We start from the raw sequence: 22,415 nt of genomic DNA, 5'->3' as shown, positions 1-22,415 counted from the left end.
CGTAGCTCTCCAGTTTTGCCAGCACAATTTGTTAAAGAGGCTTTCCTTACTCCACTTCACATTTCTTGATCCCTTATCAAAGATTAGATGATCATATGTTTGGAGAGAGCTGTCAGTATATTCCACCCTGTTCCATTGGTCTGCAGCTCTACCTTTGTTCCAGTACCATGCTGTTTTAATCATTACTGCTTTGTAGTAGAGTTTGAAGTTAGGGAGGTTGAAAACTCCCACTTTCTTTTTCCCAAGAATTGCTTTAGCTATTCGTGGAGGCTGATTGTTCCGTATGAGTTTCAGGAGTGTTTGCTCCATTTCTTTGAAGAATGTCATGGGTATCCTTATAGGGATCGCATTGAATTTGTACAGTGCTTTGGGAAGTATTGCCATTTTGACAATTTTAATTCTCCCGATCCATGAGCAGGGGATATCTTTCCATTTTCTCATGTCCTCTTTTATTTCCTGAAGTAGCATTTTGCCGTTTTCTTTATACAGGTTCTTTACTTCCTTAGTTAAACTAATTCCTAGGTAGTTGACTTTCTGGGACACAATTGTGAACGGGATTGTTTTTTTCATGTTACTTTCTTCTCTCTCACTATTTGCGTATAGGAAAGCCATGAACTTTTGGGTATAGATTTTATAGCCTACAACTTTACTATACAAGTCTATTGTTTCTAGGAGTTTCTTGGTAGAGGTTTTAGGGTTCTCTAAGTATAGTATCATATCATCTGCTAATAGTGAGAGCTTGATTTCTTTCTTTCCTACCTGGATGCCCTTAATATCTTTTTCTTGCCTAATCGCTATTGCAAGTACTTCCAGTACTATATTGAACAGCAGCGGAGAGAGTGGGCATCCTTGTCTTGTCCCTGATCTTAGGGGGAAGGCTCTCAGTTTTTCCCCATTGAGGATGATGCTTGCTGTAGGCTTGTGGTAGATGGCTTTAACTATATTGAGGAAAGTTCCATTTTGGCGAGGGTTTTCATCATAAATGGGTGCTGGATCTTGTCAAATGCTTTCTCTGCATCTATTGACATGATCATATGGTTTTTATCTTTTCTTTTGTTGATATAATGGATTATGTTGATTGATTTCCAAATGTTAAACCATTCTTGCATCCCTGGGATTAATCGTACTTGGTCATGGTGTGTGATATTTTTGATGAGTTGTTGAATTCTATCTGCTAGTATTTTGTTGAGAATCTTCGCATCCATGTTCATCAGAGATATCAGTCTGTGGTTTTCTTTTCTTGTGGTGTCTTTGTTTCCTTTTGGTATTAGAGAGATATGGGATTCATAGAAACTGTTTGGGAGAGTTTCTGTTTCTTCAATTTCCTGGAAAAGATTGAGAAGAATTAGCAATAGGTCCTCTTTAAATGTTTGGAAAAATTCATTAGTGAATCCATCTGGACCTGGGCTTTTGTTTTTGGGAAGACTTTTGATTACAGTTTCAATTTCCTTGATGTTAATAGGTCTACTCAGGTACTCTAGATCTTCTTGATTCAGCCTTGGAAGATTATAGGAATCCAGGAATTTATCCATTTCTTCTAGGTTCTCTTGTTTCGTGGAATACAGACTTTCAAAGTAGTCTCTGATGATCTTTTGAATTTCTTTGGTTTCTGTTATGATATCCCCCTTCTCATTTCTGATTCGGTTTATTAGGGTTCTCTCTCTGTCTCTTTCTTTGTGAGTGTTGCTAGTGGTTTATCTATCTTATTTATTTACTTGAAGAACCAGCTCTTGGTTTCACTGATCTTTCGGATTGTTTTTTTTTGGTTTCCATGTTGTTGATTTCTGCTCTAAACTTTATTATCTGTTTCCTTCTGCCTGATTTGGGCTCCTTTTGTTGATCCTTTTCTAAGATCTTGAGCTGTGAGGTCAAGTTGTTTATGTGGGCCTTTTCTTCCTTCCTGAGAAATACTTGCAGAGCTATAAATTTTCCCCTTAATACAGCTTTAGCTGCATCCAATAGGTTCTGGTAGCTCGTGGCTTCATTCTCATTTGCTTCCAGGTATCTTTTGATTTCGTCCTTGACTTCCTTCTTGGCCCACTCGTTGCTAAACATTGAGTTGTTTAATTTCCAGGTGTTTGATTTGGTTCTTCTTGTCTGTGTGTGATTCACTTCTATTCTCAGTGCATTGTGGTCTGAAAAGATTGTTGATTCTATTTCTATCTTCCTGATTCTATTGAGGTATGTTTTGTGTCCTAGCACATGGTCTATTTTGGAAAATGTTCCGTGTGCACTGGAGAAGAATATATTCTTTCTTTTGGGGGTGTAAAGCCCTGTATAGGTCTATAAGCCCTTTCTCTTCTATTACTTCTTTCAAAGCCAATATTTCCGTACTGAGTTTTGTTCTTGTTGATCTATCCAGAGGTGATAAGGGGATGTTGAAGTCTCTGACTACTATTATGTTGCTAGCAGTGTCCTCCTTAAAATCTGTTAGCAGTTGTTTTAAATATTTAGCTGTTCCCTCATTAGGTGCATATACATTTAAGAGTGTGATTTCTTCCTGTTGTACATATCTCTTGATGAATAAAAAATAGCCTTAGCTGTCCCTTCTAATCTTTTTCAACCCGAAATTGATATTGTCGGATACTAGTATGGCCACTCCAGCTTTTTTGAAGGAGCTGTTTGCTAGCAGGATTATTTTTCATCCTTTAACTTTGAGTCTGTGTTTGTTGTGACTGTTGAAATGAGTTTCTTGTAGGCAGCAGAATGTTGGGTTCTGTTTCTGAATCCATTTTGCCACTCTGTGTCTCTTAATTAGTGAATTTAGACCATTGATGTTGAGAGAGGTTATTGTTATGGGGTTTTGTGTCATCTTTCTGTAAGGGTCTGTTGTGCTTGTAGGGTTTGTGTTGTCTTATAGTAGCCCCTTTAGCCCTTCTTTTAGGTTTGGTTTTGAGTCTATGAAGTTCCTGAGCTGCTGTTTATCTAGAAAATAGTGTACCATTCCTTCTAGTTTGAATGAGAGCTTAGTAGGGTAGAGTATTCTTGGTGAAGCATTCATTTCAGTGAGTTTTTTCACTATATCCCGCCATTGCTTTCGGGCTTGGAGGGTTTCCTCTGATAGGTTTGCTGTGAATCTAAGGGGTGCTCCTTTGTATGTGATTTCCTTCTTTGACCTTGCTGCTTGCAGTATTGTGTATCTATCCATGGTATTTATCATTCTAACTATATGTCTTGGAGTGTTTTTGTTAGGGTTTCTTTTAGCTGGCACCCTTTGGGCTCCTTGAATCTGAATGGCTGCATTGTCCAGCTCTGGGAATTTTTCAGCAATAATTTGTTTAACCGTGGTTTTTTCATTGGGATTGTTTCCCTGACCTTCTGGTATTCCAATTATTCTAATGTTGTTCCTCTTGGAATCATCTCCTAGGACTCTGATTCGCTCTAGAGCTATTTTGAGATCTCTTGCCACTGTTTGTTGTTGTCTGTTGGCTTGGTGCAGCTGATCTTCCAGCTCACTGATTCTGTCCTCTGCTGTGGTCATTCTACTGTTGAGGACACAGACTGGGATTTTTATTTCATCGACGGAATCTTTTATTCGTGACATTTCTGCTCTAATTTCTTCCTGTAATTTCTCGATTGTTTCTGTCATGTTACTGGATATCTGTCTGACTGTTTCATTGAATACATTGAACACCTTTGTAACTTCACATCTGAATTCTTTCTCAGAGAGGTCCTTTAGGTGAGTAGAACCTACTGAGGCTTCTGGATTCTTTTCATCTTCGCCCCCACGTGGTGGGGATTTGTGTTGTTTCTTAATGTTGGATGTATAGGGATGGGAACTAGATTTCTTGGTATGAGTAAATTACCTGTAACCACATGAGCGGCTACCTGCCTAAAATTAGGCCACGCCCACTTCTGATGAGGCCACGCCTCCACAGGAACCTGGTATGTGTGTTGGGGGGGCGAGGGGGGTACTAGCTGGGAGGGAAAGAAGACCGGCACAGCATTGGGGACGAAGAGGAAGAGGCTCAGGGCTGCTTTTGTCCTAGGGTCCTAGAAGATGCCTGGGGTGCTTGCACGGCAAAAGCCAAGTCCTGGGTTTGAATACTGGCAGGTTAACTGACCTGGGAGGCAAGAAGACCAGCACAGCATTCACCCCTGATGTTTTTAACTGGCTTTCTCAGGAGGACCCTAGGCATAGAGCTGTCACTCCTCTGCAGGAGGGATGTTCTGTCTTGGGCCTCTCTGTGGACCCCCTCTGAGGGGGTCCATAAGGACACAGGACTCTTGGCTTGATCTTGGTACTTTTCCTGGAATATTAGTCCCTAGGTCATTTATGTCCATCTCAACACTTTAAAGCCAGAGCAACACAGTGGCTTTCAACTCTTCCAAGGATCAGTCTGTAGGGATCAGTCTGTAGGGGTCCTGGGGATCCCTTCCGGGGTGGTCATCATGGTATCACAGGGTGGGATATTGTGTGATATAGCAGAATGCAACTTTCTTTTCTCGAATCTTCCTGTCATTACACCCACTCCCTCCTAACGGTGTTACTGGCCCAATCGACTCGCTGGCCAGCATTTATAGGTGGTGGGGAGTTTTCATTTACAAACCCAATGGGCTTACTGGACACCTACCTACTTTTGGTTTATGGAAATGTTAACTTGTGACCTAGCTTTCCTGTTTTACATTGTTATTAGTTCATCTCTTATGGGTTCACGTCTGTGCGTTAGATTTCTCATCGTGATAAAACTTACCTCGTGTTACCTAATATCTTCAAAATTTCCTTTGGATTATTAGAAAACACGTTGTAAGAGTCCATGTCATTCTCTCATTCATCGGCTCCGTAGCATGTGGATTAGAGGTTCAGTTCCCTAGGCCCTCTGCAGGGGAACAGTTGATGACACGCTTCTTTCTGATGGAAATTGCCCACTGAGACCATGAGAACCTTTGATTTGTAAAGCCCAGGAGCTTTTTTAACAACCTTTGTGAAAACTGCAAGTCCTGAGGGAGAATGACACTCTGCAGACACGCCCCTACTTGTCTGAGCAGGAAGGGGAGCTGGGCGCGCAAGACCCCAGTGCTGGCACGGAGGGTCTGGGTCACCCTCACCAGAGGCACACACACAAGTTCTGTGGCCTCACCCTGACTTCAAGCACCCAAAGCAGGTGATACCCCCTCAGGTATCAGCATCCCGGGGACCCAGAGTAGCCCACAGTGCAATTGGGGACATTTTCTGCTCGTTTATTTAAGAAACTGTAGATTTGAGGGTGGAGAGACCAGTAATTTTCTTTTTCTGAAGAAGGGAGCCGTTGGTCATAGAAGTTTGGCGAGCTCAGGTTTGAAGAAAAGCTCCACACAGCTTTTCTGGGGAAACTGTCCCATGAGTCACACCCACATCAGGTGTACCAGGTCCTTCCAGGGGCCCAGCCGCAGCCCAGTGGGATCAGGAGGCCACTGTCCCCAGCTGGGAGGTGTCCCTCAGAGCCGGCCATTGCATTGCGTTTATTTGCAGACAGGAAGATCTCCCCGAACAGCTCTGCTTCTGCACCGGGGAGTGAGTGCACTGATGCCCGCACCGGAGGAGGCCAGCCGCCCTGGGTGGGGACAGGGTTTGGGTCTTTTCCTGGGGCCCATAGGGCGGCTGTTTCGGGCCGGACGAGGGGGGAGCGGGCTTCCCTTGGCAGGGAGGAGGAGCATGTTAGGATGAGGGTGAAGGTGAAGTGCCCCCATCTCTCTCCTGAGAATGGAGCTTTCAGGGAAACAACCCGGGCAAAAGAGAGGCCGTCTGCAGAGAAAAGGGCAGACCCCACACTCCCCTCCCCTGGCCTCCTCTGGGGATCCTGGGTCGACTCTCTGCCCCCTCCCCTGTCCTCACATTTCAGAATGGGGTGATTTTCACTCCATCTGGCTTCTTTAGGGTGCAGGGAGCTAGACCCCAGAAACCGCCTGGTACCATCCTGGTACAGACATCCGCAGACCTGCACATACTTGGTACACGTGTGTACACACATCTGCACGTACCCAGCACACACATCTCCACACCTGCACATACTCAACACACACCTGCACACACACACACCTCCATACCTGCACATACCCAGCACACACCTGTACAGGCACCTCCACAACTGCACATACCCAATACACACCTGCACACACTTCACACCTGCACAAACTCAGCACACACCTGCACACACACCCTCACACCTGCACATACCCAGTACACACCTGCACACACACACAACCTCCACACCTGCATGTACCCAGCACACACCTGCACACGCACCTCCACAACTGCACATACCCAATACACACCTGCACACACTTCACACCTGCCATACCCAGTACACACCTGCACACACCCCTCCACACCTGCACATACCCAACATACACCTCCACACCTGTATATACCCAGCACACACCTGTACACACACACCCACACCTGCACATGCTCGACACACACCTGCACACACCCCTCCACACCTGCACATACCCAATACACACCTGCGCGCACACTTCCACGCCTGCACACACCCAGCATACACCTGCACACACACCTCCACACACCTGCACACACACCTCCACACCTACACGTACCCAGAACACACCTGCACACACCTGTACATATCTAGTACACACCTGCATGCGCACCTCCACACCTGCCCACCTCCCAGCACGCTCCTGCTATGTGCCCCCCTGCAGGCTGCCCCTTTCCCGCAGAATCCACGCGCTGTTCCTTGACTGTGGGAAGTGGCGGTGGCCCTGGTAAGACCCTCAGGCGGGCAGAGGCTCCTCTGCAGCCTTGCTGAACCTGTCCCTCCCGCAGGGCCATCCCGAGCCTGCCGTAATCCCACTGCCCAGCTGCGGGCGCTCTCCCAATCCTACTGTCCGCCTCCCCCAGCTCCATTTTGCTGGCTGCACGGGGCCTGGCTCCTTCTGTCTGTCTGTCTGTCTGTCCTCCTTCCTGATGTCTCTCTGTTTCAGCCCCTCCTTTCGCCACATCCTCTTGGCCACACGTCCTCAGGGTTGTTTGTTCCCAAAAGCCTTGGTGTTGTTTGGGAATACTGCAAACAGCCTCAGCTGGCCGGGCCCGAACAGCATCACGTGTGCACACGTGGGGTCTGACTAGGAGCCCAGGCAGGGAATCTGTCTTCCGGCAGGCCAGGGGCAGTTGGGGTCACCAGCGGATTCCCTGGAGTCAGCTAGTTCTGGAACCCTCCAATCTACAACAGAAAAGATGGACTTAAAAATAAGGCTGACACAGATGGCCCGGCCAGCCTTCATCTGTCCTCCAGGCGACAGCTCAGCCTGGGGCCGAGAGGGACAGTGCCTGGGGTGACTGGGGTGGGGTGGGTGACCAGTGCAGGGGGAGTCAACAGTAGAAGGGAGGTGACCAGTACAAGAGAGGTGGCCAGTACATGGAGGTAGCCAGTGCAGGAAGGTGACCAGTGCAGGGAAGGTAACTGGTACAGGAGAGGTGACCAGTACAGGAGAGGTGACCAGTGTGGGGAAGGTGACCAGTGCAGAGGAGGTGACCAGTGCAGGGAAGGTGACCAGTGTGGGGAAGGTGACCAGTGCGGGGGAGGTGACCGGTGCGGGGGAGGTGACAGGTGTTGGGGAGGTGACCTGCAGGGGGGATGACAGTGTAAGTGACCAGTGTGGGGACGTGATAACTCCAGTAAGAAAATACATGGAAGAAGATCAAGGACTTAAACATACACTAAGTAAATCTGCACTTTTCTGTAACATAGATGTAACTTCTTTACCTACTTGTGGAATATTTTTTAAAAATTCATTTTACTAGGCCATAAAAAAATGTCCCTAACATCCCCAAAGGAGACATTGCCCAAATCGGTGATTTGCTGGCACATATTAAGCTAGAAAGCATCACACAGTGTGAAAACACACGAAACTAATCAGCCATGACTTTGGGGTACCGTACCAGCAACATCGGGGGCCCAGGGGCCGTCTAGCATCTTACTGGGGGTACCATATCCCCTGGCCCTCTAACTGATATATATATTTTTTTCAAACTTTTATCTTTAACTCTTGGATAACAGGAAGTTCAAACTGCATTTGTGGTATGCTAGGAAAGTGACCATTCGAACAATGCAGAGTAAAAGTGTGGGCCGTTCCAAATTCTAAGTTCTAATCGCAGAGAACAGTTCTCCTCGCTGTGAAGCCCCTTGGGGGCTGAAAGCCTGCAGGCGCAGAAGTGGCCAGGGGCTCAGTGCGGTTAGTCACCTCTGGGGTGGGTCCTTCAGGGCTGCAGGGCCCACAGACCCCTCCGCCCCCCCCCCCCCCGTGGGGCTTCAGCGCTGCCCCCCCAGCAGCGTCCAGCTGTGGCACTGACCGTCTGCGAGGCTCATGGCTGGGGTCAGCATCAGGGCAGCAGCCCCAGCCTCATCTCCCCCCCTGCCCCCACCCCCAGGCAGCCACGTGCCTGCCTCCCACAGATTCGGACCCAGGACTATCTTGGCTGGAGCACAGGCCATGAAATCATTTGTTGATTTTTTTTAAAGTCTAATACAAAATTAAACTAAACTAAACTAAAACTTAGAAACAAATAATCAGACATCGCAACCATCTCAAGAAGATGGAAAATAGCAAAATCAAGCTAGGAAAAAAAACGGAAGAAAACAATCACTGGCCCAGAAAAGAGGCAGGAGGCCAGGGTGGGTCCTTTGAGATGAAAACAAGAAAAGGGGGAACTTGGGTAGGCCTGGAAGAAAGCAGAGAGCACAACGGAAAGAGCGGGCCTAAGGCACAAACACAGGTTTCTTTCGTAAAGGCTTGTTTAGGAACCAGAAACTCTGCGTCATCTGCATGTTGTACAACTCTGTGCTGCTGGATTTGAAAGTCTCAATGAGACATCAGGAGAAATTAGCTAGAGAGGGATGGAAAGCTTGGACCACCAATAAAAACAAGAGTTTCATTGAAGAAATACCCAAGGATGAACCCAGACCATTTTGCTTCCTGTGCTGGGCATAGTGGTTTAGAGCTTAGAGCTTAGAGCAGATGAGAAAACATAAGTCCAACGCCTCACCCCGGCCACAGGTACCAGCGAAAGCGATTCTCTGAATAAATGTCAAAAGGCAACTTGAAAAGATAACGGACTGACTTGGCAATGAAATAAAAAGATTGGTCTTTGTGATCTGAATCGCTCTCCAGGATTATGGTTGCTTTTAATGTTAATAGAAGGCTTAATTTATCAAAGGTCAAAGGCCAAAAGTTAGATATTTATAGTGAAGGATTTTCGAGAAGACGTTGATAAAATCGGGACCGATTTCTAAGAGGGTCCATAAACCCAGACCGGGTGGGGTGGGAGGGAGGTTTGTGCCCACATCTCCCCCTCGGCCCTCCCCACCTTGGTTATATGATGCAACCTGGCAGAGACTTTGCAGGTGCCATTGAGGTCACCATCAACTGACCTTAAATTGGGGCAATGTCCTGACAGTTCCACTGGACCAGTCAACCCGAGGCCATAATGGGCCCCAAGAGCGAAAACAGCCATTTGAAATGGTGCAGGGCTTCCCCGGGCTCTGCTGGCTCAGGGCTGGATGGTCTGCCTGTGTGTGAGGGGGACATCAGCCCAGGGAGTGTGGAAGGCCCCCTGGTTGAGACCAGCACCCCAATCTCACTCCATCTCGGCTGGGGAGACCAGAGCAGAGTCCGCGACTCCTGAGTCTCAAGGCAGTGAGTGAATTACATATTCCCATAAGAGTGAAAGCTACTATTTCCTTCACAACAAAACTCTGTATTACTTACAGGAAAATCAGGATGCCGACTGCCCGTGCTGCTAATGGTACCTAACATTTTCCTCATCTCTCTGACTGGTGCATTAAGATTTTAAAAAAATCCAGAAATATAACGCAGGGGGAGAAGGTTCAGGGATGAAGACACATGCCTTGCGTGCAGCTGCCCTGGTTCCCTGGGCATTGCTGGGCATTGCTGGGCATTGCTGGGCAGGGCCCCTGGAGCCCTGCCAGGATGGCCTGTGTCCCCAGAGGACCTGAGCATGCCTGAATCATCAGCCTCCTGCGTTCGAACTCTGCCCTAATGGACTGAGAATCACTGGTAGGGGCTGCCGGGTCTCCTGAGCACTGAGTAGGAGTGCAACAAAGTGTGTGTGTGTGTGTGTATGTGTGTGTGTGTGAGAGAGAGAGAGAGAGAGAGAGAGAAATCTTATAATCAGTTGACCTCGGAGCCCTACCACTGTCCAGAGCCTGCATTGAGTTCAGAGACGACAGAACTCTCCATCAGAGGGAAGCATGCAGAAAACCAGGGCACTTTCTCTGCACAAATCTTGCTTTTGAATCAAATGCAGTGTGAGGCTGGGGATGAGGCCCCTGTGAAGTCCACGGGGCAGGAGCTAGCCCCTGTCCCCGACAGCTCTCTGGGGAAAGAACCACACCCGCAACTGCAGCAGATGCTGTCTGTGCGTGGAACTTGTCCAGACTATTATGCTGAAGTGCAAACCCTATAGTGATGTGCAGATGAGGTACAGGGGGGGATGCGGACCCCACCTACCCGTGTACCCCTGTCCAAGCAGATTACTTCCCCCTGGCCTGCTCCCCTCTCAGAGCCCCCCACACCTGCTGGGGTCTGGGGCGGCTGGTCCCTCCCCAGACTTAGAGCATAGGACGAGGGGAGGGTCAGGACTAACACAGGTTGTTTATGGAACCAGCAGAGAAGGACATGGGGGAGAACCAGGCTTGGACCCTTTCCGGGCCCCCGGGTGCTGCTTTGTCTTCCTACCTGGGCCCGTGGCCAGCATGTCTACTGCCATGGCATCCGGCCCCCTGGTGCCCACTGCCGTCTGCCTCAGGGTCATGAGCTTTAGCCCTTCTCCTGGGTTCTTGCTACAGGCCCTGGAACTGCATTTAAAAACCACATCAGACCATCGAGTAAATGCTCGGAGATCCAGGCACCCGTGAGGCATTCACCCCATCCCATGGGCCGCCCTCTCAGAAAGTTCCCACACACGTCCTACCCGCCTGAGAGCAGAAACCCAGCGAGATGCTTAGCTTAGTCTCTTGCGGTGGCCTTCATGCAGGGAAGGAGGCTCGACAGAGGTACCACGTCTGGGCTGGCTGCTTCCGTGGTGTGAAGGTAACTGTGGACTGCGGAGAGAGCAGGGCTTGGTGACAGGCTGTGAGGAAATCTGCCATCAGTTCAGAGGCCTTGTCAGTCATCAAAAACTCTGTTGGGGATTGTCTGTGCCCTTCATTTCTTGTTTTGGGTTTTGAATCACATCACCGGTTCTCAGGTTTGGATGCATTGCTGGGGATAGAACCTTAGTGGGCTGCGTGCAAGGCAACCTGTAGCCCCCCAGGCCCTTTCTTATCAGGCTCTTCATGGGAGTGACAGTACCTGGCATTTGTCTTTTTCTTTTACTTTTTTTTTTTTTTAACTTTTTGGGTCATACCCTGCGATACTCAGGTCAGAGGTTACTCCTGGCTCTGCTCTCAGGAATTACTCCTGGTGGTGCTGGGGGGACCCTATGGGATGCTGGGAATTGAACCTGGGTTGGCTGCATGCAAGGCAAATACCTTGCCTGCCGTGCTATCACTCCAGTCCGTGTCTTTTACTTTCAGACACTTCATTTAGTGTGACACCCCGATTTTATCCATCTCACGGCCAGACCCCCTCTTCTCTCGGAGCTCGATAGTGCTCCGGTGTGCATGTTTATTTTTTTATTATTTTTTTTTTTGCTTTGTGGGTCACACCCAGTGATGCACAGGGATTGCTCCTGGCTCATGCACTCAGGAATTACTCCTGGCGGTGCTCGGGGGACCACATGGAATGCTGGGAATCGAACCCGGGTCGGGCTGCGTGCAAGGCAAACGCCCTCCCCGCTGTGCTATCACTCCAGCCCCCAGTGTGCATGTGTACTGCTCTCCTCATTCACTTGTCTGCTGTTGGGTTCTTGGGTTCCTTCCCGATGTTGGCTGTTGTGAACAGAGCTGTGAAGAGCAGACCCACACACGTGTCTTTCCGGCTTCACATTGTGTCCCCAAGGCAGATTCCCAGGAGAGGCTTTTGAGGCAGTCGCAAAACTAAAATTCCACGAAGTCACTACTTTGAAGGGTCTTCTGGATGCCATGCCGTGGCCGTCGGTCTGTGAGGGTAGATGTGGGTCCCTTCCAACAGGCTGCCTGGGCAGGGGCTCTGTAGTTAGGCAGACACTCACTTATGTGCGACCCTCAGTATTAAGTAAAGCAGTAAAGAGAAGAGCATCATGACTGGGCTTGGGGCTCAGCACAGAGCACTTCCTTGGCATGTGTGAGGCTCTGGGTTTGTTCCTGGCTCTGCGAGTCATAGATAAACAAGGGCCCGGAGAGGTAGCACAGTGGCCAGATTCTTGCCTTGCATGTGGCCAGCCCAGCTTTGATCTCCAACCCCCCGTATGGTCCCCGGAGCAGCGCCAGGAGTGATTCCTGAGTGAAGAGCCAGGAGTCACCCCTGAGTACTTCCAAACAAAGCAAAGCGATAAAAATAAAAAGTATTTTTATTTTTAAAAACCACATGGTCCGGGCGGAAGCCCAGGGAAGTCGTGAAGCCTCTCCGGCTTCCAGGAGTAAGAGTGGCCATCTGGATGCCTGGAGCTGCTCAGCCCCTGGCAGCGGGCAACTCCTTCCTGGAAGATTCTGCCAAAGGGATTTGCAATCCCCCCCCCCCAAAAGTATCAGGGGAAATCCCATGGCTGGAGAGGTGTCGAGGCCTCGCGTGCAGTGATCTCGCAGGTGGGATCATCCGCAGGGCTGAGCTTCCCTCCCTGTTCTCCTTTGTCTCTCTGGACATCTGAGCCTCATGTGGCTGTGGCTTGACCAGAGGGTTGCGGGCGCCCAGAGCCGCATGCCTGTGCCCAGAGTCCAGGCATTGAGGCTGAGGATTAGTATGAGAGTCAGGCGACCGCCCTAGGGTGCACAGCACCACTTCCACAGCGGAGGGTATGTGTTCACCGGGCATTCTGGGCACAGGGATCGAGGAGGCAAATCATACGGACACACTCCGTATGGAGCTTCCACCTCTCCCGGGAAGCTCACTGCATCACAAAGAGTCATTGGACCAGGCTGCCAGGCTCGGGTTGGCCACTGTGAGTGAGCACGGGGTGGTTCGTTCAGACCATTCCCCTTAGGAGAAGAAGGGGACAGCTGTCATGGGTCCCACAGTGCCCGTGTCACCTGGTGTGTTCATGACTGATGGGCTGAAGAACGGGTCACAGGCTGAGGGCTGGTCAAGACTTTATTGAACTCAAGCAGGGCTAATACAGGGATAGGAAAACTGCCCTGTAAAGGGTGGGGGATAGTTGGCAGCCTGCCTCATGAACCAGGAGAAAAGGCAGCTGGGATAGAGAAGGGATCACTAAGACAGGGATGGTCGGAGGGATCGCTTGGGATGGGAGACGTGTGCTGAAAGTAGATAAAGGACCAAACGTGATGGCCTCTCAGTATCTGTATTGCAAACCATAATGCCCCAAAGTAGAGAGAGAGTATGGAGGAAATTATCTGCCATGGAGGCAGGGAGAGGGTTGGAAAGGGGGGGATACTGGAGACATTGGTGGAGGGGAATGTGCACTGGTGGAGGGATGGGTGTTTGATCCTTGTGTGATTGCAATTCAAGCATGAAAACCTGTAACTGTATCTTATGGTGATTCAATTAAATAAATAAATAAATAAATAAAGGGTTGGGGGGCAGGGATAGGACGGGAAGCAACGCAACTAGCGGGTAGGGGAAGCAGAACGCAAAGGAGAAGTTAACCCGAAGCACGGAGGGTTGGCAGTGCCCTGGTGGGGCCCGGTGTGACTGAGTCAATATAGACTCTCTGCCGGAGAGAAAAGTGACCCCCAAAGCCCAGCTGAGCTGCCGGGAACCATCGAAGGACAGATGCTTCGGTTATCGAGTGGGGGGGGCGGCACTTCTTTTGCTGCACCGTGACTGAAGCCCTCATGCCTTGAGGATCCTGGGGCATCCTCAGCCATGGCACTGGCCAGGCGGGCCAGGGACAGTGCTCCAGGGAGCTCGCGGGAGGGCAGTCCTGTGGCTGCCTGTGGTGGCAGGGCTGGTCTTCCCGCCTGCTGCTGAAAAGGACCCTGGCCAGGCCTCTCCCCATGTGGAGTGAGGGCAGGGGTGCAGGAGCGAGCTGCTGGCCAGTGTTGCTGCGTCACAAGCATCTCCCAGTGACAGTGACCATCTCCATGGGGCATCACCGTTCCTGTCCTTGGTGCTAGGGATCCTCTGGGGGCCTCAGGGTCAGACTCTGACTTCCCCCAGGATTTACTTGGGGCCTGGCCAGGGGACAGATGCCACCACAGGCACATGCTGTGGATGTGGCTCACTGGGCCACGTGATAGGTGTCAGGCATGAGGTGTCTCCAAGGCTCTCAGCTGCCATGCAGACAATGACAATGGCCGACCCCTGATGCATCACCAGGGAGCAAAGTCTGTATGTATTCTGTGCTTCCCCAGAGACCCAAGAGCAAGCAGGAGTGGCTTTTGATAAGCCTGGGGACCCCAACCAGCGCAGACAGAGGGACAAGGATGAATAAGGTGAAGCAATAAGAGACGTTTATTTGGGGTGCACACCAGGGTGAACCCCACGAGTCTGTGATGAACGTGATGAGGCTGACATGTCCCAGCACTCTGGGGGAGACTTAGCACTTTGTAGCTGTCTCGGGCGGGAGCAGAACCAAGGCCAGGGGTAGTGGCACCCTCGTAGGCTCGGGATGTAGCCGGGGTACCAGCCTGGGCGTGGGCCATAAGCCCTGGCTCCCAGGCCTGAAGGGCAGGTGGCCTTTGGTGCCGGGAGTGGGTGGCTGTCACCACTGGCCCCCAGGAAACGCCTGACTGACCCTCACTGCTGTCTAAGGAGCAGCCCGTGTGTCTCTCCTCATCCCCAAACTGTTTCTCAGAGAAGGTGCCCGTGAATTAGTGGGTCGGTGCTTGAGGTCACAGACAACTAAAGTGGACTCTGAAGCAAGGGCTTTGGGAGTTGGGGGGTGGAGGGGTGGGGTTAATAGGGCAAAGAGGAAACTCGGCTTCCCAGCCTGGGGGTTCCTGCTTCCAAGCTCTGTGCGGTTCTGGGCTGGGCCAGCCGCCGCATGCCGGGTGCTGAGCAATGACCCATCGCCTGGGCCCGCCCAGTGTCTGGGGAGGAAAGAGTGATGGCAGCCAGCTTGGTGAGTGACAGCCGGGACCTGTGTGCTTCACGCAAGCTTGTGCATCTGGGGATAGAGCTACAGAAATACTTGTGGGAACGGGGTCAGTTTTATTTTCTTTTTAGAAGGTGGGGAATGGTTTAAGATAAAGGACTGGATTATTCCATTTAAAAAAAAACTGAATTCTCTCTTCAACTGCGGTCATTCTATTGTTAAGAGAAGAGACTGAGTTTTTCATTTCATCTATGGAATCTTTTAATCGTGAATGGGGGGGAGACGGGGGGTGGGAGGGATGCTGGGACCCGTGGTGGTGGAGGATGGGCGCTGGTGGAGGGATGGGTACGTGATCATTGTATAACTGAAACCCAAGCACAAAAATTTATAAGTCCATAACTGTACCTCATGGTGTTTCACTAATAAAAAAATTAAAAATAATAAATAAAATTAAATTAAAATAATGCAAAAAAAACCTGAAGTGGGAAACTTCATATGGGGTAAGGAAGAAGAAAGATTTATTTAGACACCTGGGGAAAGTGGCTCTTTGGGCGGCAGTGAGGAGATGGGGGAGGCCCCAGGTGTTCATTAGCTCCTGGCTTGGGGTGCCAGGGCCTTGCTGATGGTCTGGGCGACTGCCACCAGCCGAGCATTTACTGTCTGGAAGGCGTCACCCATCTGCTGATGGACTTGGTCCTGGAGCCGTGGTCCCCCTGCCCTTCCCTCCTGGTCCCTGAGGGAAAGTCCCCAACCACCCAGGGCCGAGGAGGAAGCTGCAGGACCCAGGGAGGCAGCAGGAGCACTGACGGGGACGGGGTGTCAGCCCAGAGAAAGGGGCCGAGGTCATCCGACTCCAGCATGCTCTGGCAACTCCGCAACTCATGCTGGCACCTTGTAGGGGAGAGAGGGGGAGGGAGGTGTCTGCAGGGGAGTGGGAAGAGGGCTGTGTGTAGAGAGGGAAGAGAGAGCTGTGTACAGGGGAGCAGGAAGAGGGCTGTGTGCAGGGGAGCGGGGAGAGGGCTGTGTATAGGGGAAGAGAGAGAGTGTGTGCAGGGAGAGGGAAGGGATGGGGTTGCAGGGGAGAGAGGAAGAGAAGGTGTGTGTGCAGGGGAAGGAATGCACACAGGAGAGGGAGAGGAGGGTGTGCGCTTTGCACAGGGCGTCCCCACACAGGGCCAGCGTCCTCTCTTCCGCACACATTCCCCAAGGAAACATTTCTGTGACCTGCTCAAGAGGACTCTGTGTCACCCTGGGCAGAGCCAGCAGGTGGGAAGCGGGCGTGAGGCTGGGTCACGTGACAGGAAGTGGCCTGTGAGGAGGGACGGAGCCAGTCCTTGCCCGCGATCCCACAGGGGAGGAGGGCTGCGTGGATCACTCAGGGCCTAGGAAGAAGCATTCCCCACTGACCAGTTCAGTGCTTAAATGTGCCCATGACACTGTGTCACTGAAACCTAGTCAGGAACAGCTTGACTAGGGTCAATCTCATAGTGATTCAGTGAAAAATAAAAAAAAAAAAGAAAGAAAGAAAAAAATCTTGGGGGAAAATAAATAAATAAATGAGATGTCAGTGACTCTGAAAACACTTTAAAAGAAAAATAAATAAATAAATAAAAGAAATTCAACGCGATTTGGAGAAAAGTTTAAAAATCAAAATGAATGTGCTGTTTCAGAAAAAAAGTAAAATAGAATAAAATAAAAATAACTATTCCCATTACGCGATGTCCCACTTGACAGTCTCGTCATTCGTGGGGCTCAGAAACAAAGGAGACCTCCTAGAGGAAATTCTAATTTTGGATGTTGAAAAAAAAACAAAAAAAAGAAAGTCCTGGGTTTGAAGGAAAAGCAATTTTCCACTTTGTACCTTTAAAAGCATTCCATGTCATTCCGCTGTAATTGCCGTTAAAATGGGTGCGTTGGCAGTGGCGGCGGCTGCTTCCGTCTGTCTGCCAGGCACCTGGGGCCCGAGCCGACCCCCTCTCCCAGCCCCCTGACACCCCTTGCCCACTCTCGGCAGCCCCTTCCACATTCCTGCCCAGGACATCACTGTCCTTCCTCCAGGACCCAGGCCGGTGACCGCCTTAGCGTTTTCACACAACCCTTTCGTCCACCTTCATCCCGACTCTGCCAACACCTTCCCCAACAGCTCACTAGGCTTTCTGGCCCTTTTCCAGGTCAGCTCTTCGCGCTTCTCCATCTCTCTGGTCTCAGAGCCTCGTTGCCATCTTCTGTCTCTCCCAGAGCGGAAGTCTCTCCTTAGGGTCTGGGTGCTCCTGGCTCGAGGGCGCCCCCCCCCCACTGGACCCTGCAGGGCGTGGCACTGCCAAGTGAGGTATCACCGGCGTTTCCAGAAGGGGACCTTTTGTTGGTCGCCTTGCCTTTGTGGCTTTCAGGGTTTGGGGTTCGAGAGACAGGAACCCCGGAACCCCCTCCTTCCCCTTCCTAAGCAGCGTTCCCCCTGGCCATTGGGCGTGGCCCCGTCTCCAGATCATGGGTGCCACCCCCAGCCCAGAGGACGGGGGCACCCCCACAAACTGAGCCCTACGATGGGCGTGGGAAGCGCCCCAGGGGCAGGGGGAGGTTGCCCGCAGCCCGGGCTCCCCTCTGCCCCCAGATGTTCCACCTCTCGGACTCTGCTCCACCCGGCCACCCCATTGTGTGGCCACTGCAGCCACGCGCCTCTTCCTGGCTTGGCTGGTGCCTCATCATCTACAGTTCCGGGAGCTGAAGGGGTCGGTCCCCTCTGCCCCAGGAGCCCCCAAGGCCGCTCCCCAGCACCCTCCTCCTCCTCCCCCTCCGAGCCCTTAGGGGGCTGGGAAGTGGGGCCCGTTGCTGGGCTGGAGGAGTTTTTCCTCTGCGAGTTCTTGCTCTGGGCCCGCGGATTCCTCTGAGTCTGGGAATCAGCATTCGGCCACTCCTGCCAGGACTTGGGTGGAGACGGCACCTCCTCCGACATTGTTCTCGAAGGATGCAGCGGGGGAACGGGGGTTATCCAGCCGCGACAGGGAGTGGGAGCAAGAGCAAGCCTTACAGGTGCCGGGCAGAGGTGCCGGGAGCAGCCAGGTTGGGCCGTCCTTTGCGCCTTGCTGTAGAAAAGGATCCTGTGAAAGGGGTGTGGAGCCTGAGGCGGCCCTGTGGGACCCCCGCTGAGAGGCAGCAGAGGGGACCCTGGGGAAGGAAGGTGGAAGAAGGGAGCGGGAGGCTGGGACACGCCTTTCACAAACAGCCCTGAACTCTGTTGTGTGTGTGTGTGTGTGTGCGTGTGTGTGTGCGCGTGTGTGCGTGTGTGTGCCTGTGTGTGTATGCATGGGGGGGGTTGGGTTTGGGGGCCACACCCAGTGGGTTTCCTCTCAGATCTGTGCTCAGGGCTCACTGCTGGTAGTGCTCATGGGCCATACAGAGCAGAGGGGATCGAACCCGGGCCAGCTGCATGCAAGGCAAGTGCCTTCAGCCCCGTCCTCTCTCCAGCCCCTGGACCGTCTCCGAAGCACCCTCCCCATTGCACACCCGGCCACAGACATGCAGGGCTAGCATTTCCCCATGAGCCCACGTTTCTCGTGGGAACTTCCTCCTTCAAGAGACACCTCCAGAGTTTTCTATTGTGTCTGAGTTGCCTTCCTACCCCAGCTGTGACACAGTGCTGCGTGTCTGTGGGCGTGCAAGATCCTTTCAAACGAGCGTTCCTGTGTTTCGGGAGGGGGTAGAAGCTAGAAATGGGCTTGCTGAATCGAACCTGAGCTCCTGCCTTACTTTGGGGGAGATCTCCTTGTTGTTTTCCATCAGGGCTAGACAAGATGACACCCCCCTCCCCAATGGCAAGGAGTCTCCTTTCCACTGCACCATGTTCAACACTTGCTTCTAGCCTCTCACTGTCACTGTCACTGTCCTTCTGTTGTTCACCAATTTGCTCCAGCGGGCCCAGTAACATTGTGAGACTTGTTGTTACTGTGTTTGGCAGATCGAATACGTCACGGGGAGCTTGCCAGGCTCTGCCGTGCGGGCGAGATCCTCTCGGTCGCTTGCCGGGCTCTCTTAGAGGGGCGGAGGAATCGAACTCGGGTCAGCTGTGTTGGCTGCGTGCAAACGCCCTACCCGCTGTGCTACCGCTCCAGCCCACTTCTAGCCTAATTTTTTATATCTGTATATATAGACCATAGTCACTGAGCAAAGAGATACATCATGCTAAGCAAAACGATCCAGGAGAACAGACCCAGGCCCAGGATGGCCCCCCTGCCCTGTGGTCTCTAGAGAAATGAGTCAAGGGCACAGACAGTATCAACCCCAAACAAACCGTGGGTGCTGGGCCCCGTTGAATGCCAGGTCTGGAGGGGGCGCAGGACAGTTAGGCTGACTGGAAGTAACAGGGGTATTTGTGGAGTGTCTGAAGCACACGGATGGTGCTGAGGGAGGGGACAACGTGCCCCAAATGCACGACTGTCCGAGGAGAGGTGGCGGGGTTGAGGGAGGAAGCTCAGACCAGAGGTGACCGGGGGACACTGGTAGAGAGTCTACCGGGTATGGTCCCCCCAAAGCTCAGGCCGGAGCTGAATGTGGCACCCCCCAAAAAAATAAACAGAAAAAGTTCTCAGCAAACCACTCCAAATAGAGCTCGTTTCCAGCTCAGGAGGACCCCTCCCAGGATGCCCCCAGACCCAGAACCCACGGACAGCAGCTGCCACCTCCTATAGTCAAGCTTGGGGTCACAGCCCCCCAAAGAGCAAGCTTCCAGCCTGCACCCCTGGGGTACCCTCTGGGAGTGCCAGGTGCTGCAGAGACCTTCGTGCTTGGGCAAGGGTGCCCTGCTGCCTCCCAGCCCCGTGGGCTTCCCTGTGGCCAGCAACTTTCTGTCCACTCTGAGTGGACACAGCGTCCACACTGGACTCGGGCCCAGCCTCCCGCTGCCCTTCTCCTCTGCCCCCCTCCCCCCGTGACTACTCTCTGCTCAGTTGAAGGAAGATGCACTGTCCTCAAGGGTGGTGCATTTCCAGTGTCTCAGGAAAGCCAGATGGATTCACACCCCTGCGCGCCCTTTCTCTGGCCAGCCTGGCCACTGTCGGGCGAGTGGGTCAGTCAGTCAGTGGCTTCAGACGTGGGCAGGTGCTCAGCAGGTGCTCGTGAAGGGACCCGGCGTGTGTGGGGAGAGGAAAGTCTTTAGTGGGGTTGATTTTCAAATCGACGGAAGCCAGGTTACCAAGGAGAAAAAAACTCACGGAGGGCCCAGAGCGATACCACACAGGGAAGGTACTGGCCTTGCACGCAGCCCGTCCGGGTTCGATCCCCGGCATCCATGTGGTCCCCTGAGCACAGCCAGGGGTGATCCCTGTTTGCAGAGCCAGGAGTCAGCCCTGAGCACCGCCGGGTGTGGCCCCCTGCACAAAAGAAAACAATAACAAAAAAACTCACTGAATTTTTGTAGGCCACGATCCCCGTGTACCTGAGGGGTCCACGGAGTAAGGGTAAAGCGAGGGCCAGGTGCCACCTGAGCTAGGGAGGGACAGGGCCGGGGGCCCTAACGGGGAGGAGGGTGACTCCGGGGGCTGAGAGGAGCAGGCCGGGGGGAAGAGACTTTCCTAGTCATCGGGGGCTTCTGGCATTGCGGCTTCCTCTGGTCACCTTGGAGGGACTTCTGTCCCACGTGAGGAGAACCGAGTGCCTGGGGCATCCGGAGTGTTCTCTGAGCACTGAAGCTAGTGGCTAGTTGTGTTATCCTGTGTCCTGGGGTGGGGTGGGGCTGGGGCTTCCCCAGGGGGAGAAGACGTGTCACTAATGGATTTCCTTTTTGTCTTTCTCTGCCTCTCGTTTCAGAACGGTTTGATCACCACTGTCCCTGGGTAGGCAACTGTGTGGGGAAAAGGAACTACAGATTTTTTTATATGTTTATTTTATCTCTGTCTTTTCTGACAGTCTTTATATTCGCGTTCGTTATCACCCACGTCATCCTTCGTAAGTATGCTCTGGCAAGCTCGGGTTCCCTACGTGACCGTTTGCCTGACTTGTGGTTTTCGGGTTTGATTTTGATTTGCTCCTCTGATCACTTCCGGCTTTCTCTTCCTTCTCTTCCCCTCCCCTGCCCCTTCCTCGCTTCCTGCCTGTCCCCCTTCCTCTCCCACCGTGCTCCCTCCCTGTCCAGAATAGCCCCAGTTGAACCAGCTCCCTCCTTTCCACAAAGACCTTCCTTCCCCCGAGGGCCATAAAGATGGCTCAATGGGCTGCGCACATGCTTTGCATGCGGGAGAGCCAGTGTTCAACCCCAGCGCTACGTGGTCCCACTAACACCTAGCACCTACCCTCAGCAGGGACAACCCTGAACACTGCCAGATGTGTGTCCCCCACCCTCTCCAAAAAAAAAAAAAACATGAGAAAAGACCTTTTCTCACCCCATTCCCCATTCTGCAAGGGCCCCCTGGGAGAATCAGCCTCATGCTGCTACAGGGCTAAAGCATCAGGGATACCCACCAAGGGGCAAAACGTTCTGGGTCTTTACTATGACCGTGACTTAACACGCTCCTGGGGAAGCTCGGGGCCCTGGTGCGGACCTTCAGACAAGCCGGTCTGCATGTCACAGGTGCCAGGACTGGCCTGAGCAAGCCCAGCTTACAGAGGGGGCAGCTGTGCCAGTGCAAGTGGATCGTCCACCCCCACTCTGCAGGCCAGGGGTGGATCTCCAAGTCTCTGGGGGGCTCTTCTGCACTCAGAACAAGGAGCGGAGGGGTGAGGTAGGGGCTCGGGCCCACCCAGACCGGCCTCGACATGTCATGGTGCTTTCAGCAGCGCGTAGACCGGCCTGGGTGCTTGCCTGAGGTCAGCCCCCCGGGGTCCCCCGTAGGGGCGAGGGGAGGGGGGCAGTGCAGAAATGAAGCCTTCCTTCTTTCCACACGCAGAAACGTGTGCTGCTCCACATGTTCACGGCATCCCAGAGCCTATCTGCGAGCAGCACGCATGTGGGCGGAGCATGTCATGGGGCTGACACGTCCTCTGGGCTGTTAGGAGGAGAGTTGGCCTGGCCACTCCTCCTGCAAGGAGGCCTCACTCCCGCCAGGGGTCGAACCCAGGCGCCCTCATGCAAAGTTCTCCTGCCCCCTGAACTTCTCCTGGGCCCCGCAGAGTCACACTTCTGTGTCCCGGTTGGACAGGGGGCAACACCGGGCACGGGTTCGATCTGAGTCTGAGCAGAAGCAGCAGAGAGAAGCAGCAACTGTTACGCAAGGACCATTATCCCAGTAGACCTGTGACCCTAAAACCAAGGATTGAGACATATCTGAGATCATTTTTAGCATCTTCGAGATGCTTCTGTATGGATGTCCCCATGCTATTGATGGTCTGC

At 52.3% G+C, this 22,415-nt stretch overlaps 1 protein-coding gene across 1 annotated transcript in view; it reads left to right on the top strand.

The window, feature by feature from the left end:
• Positions 1-22,415, top strand: part of ZDHHC14 (zinc finger DHHC-type palmitoyltransferase 14) — a 193,933-nt gene that overhangs the window by 152,156 nt on the left and 19,362 nt on the right. The window contains exon 4 of the mRNA XM_056125990.1: positions 20,897-21,034. Within this exon, the coding sequence (XP_055981965.1) occupies positions 20,897-21,034 (138 nt within the window). The remainder of the gene's footprint in view (positions 1-20,896; positions 21,035-22,415) is intronic.

This window comes from Sorex fumeus, unplaced genomic scaffold, assembly GCF_029834395.1.
Source record: "Sorex fumeus unplaced genomic scaffold, SorFum_2.1 ptg000061l, whole genome shotgun sequence".
Lineage (NCBI taxonomy): Eukaryota > Metazoa > Chordata > Mammalia > Eulipotyphla > Soricidae > Sorex > Sorex fumeus.
The sequence above is the reverse complement of the archived record's forward strand: the minus strand, read 5'-3'. Positions and strand labels throughout refer to the sequence as shown.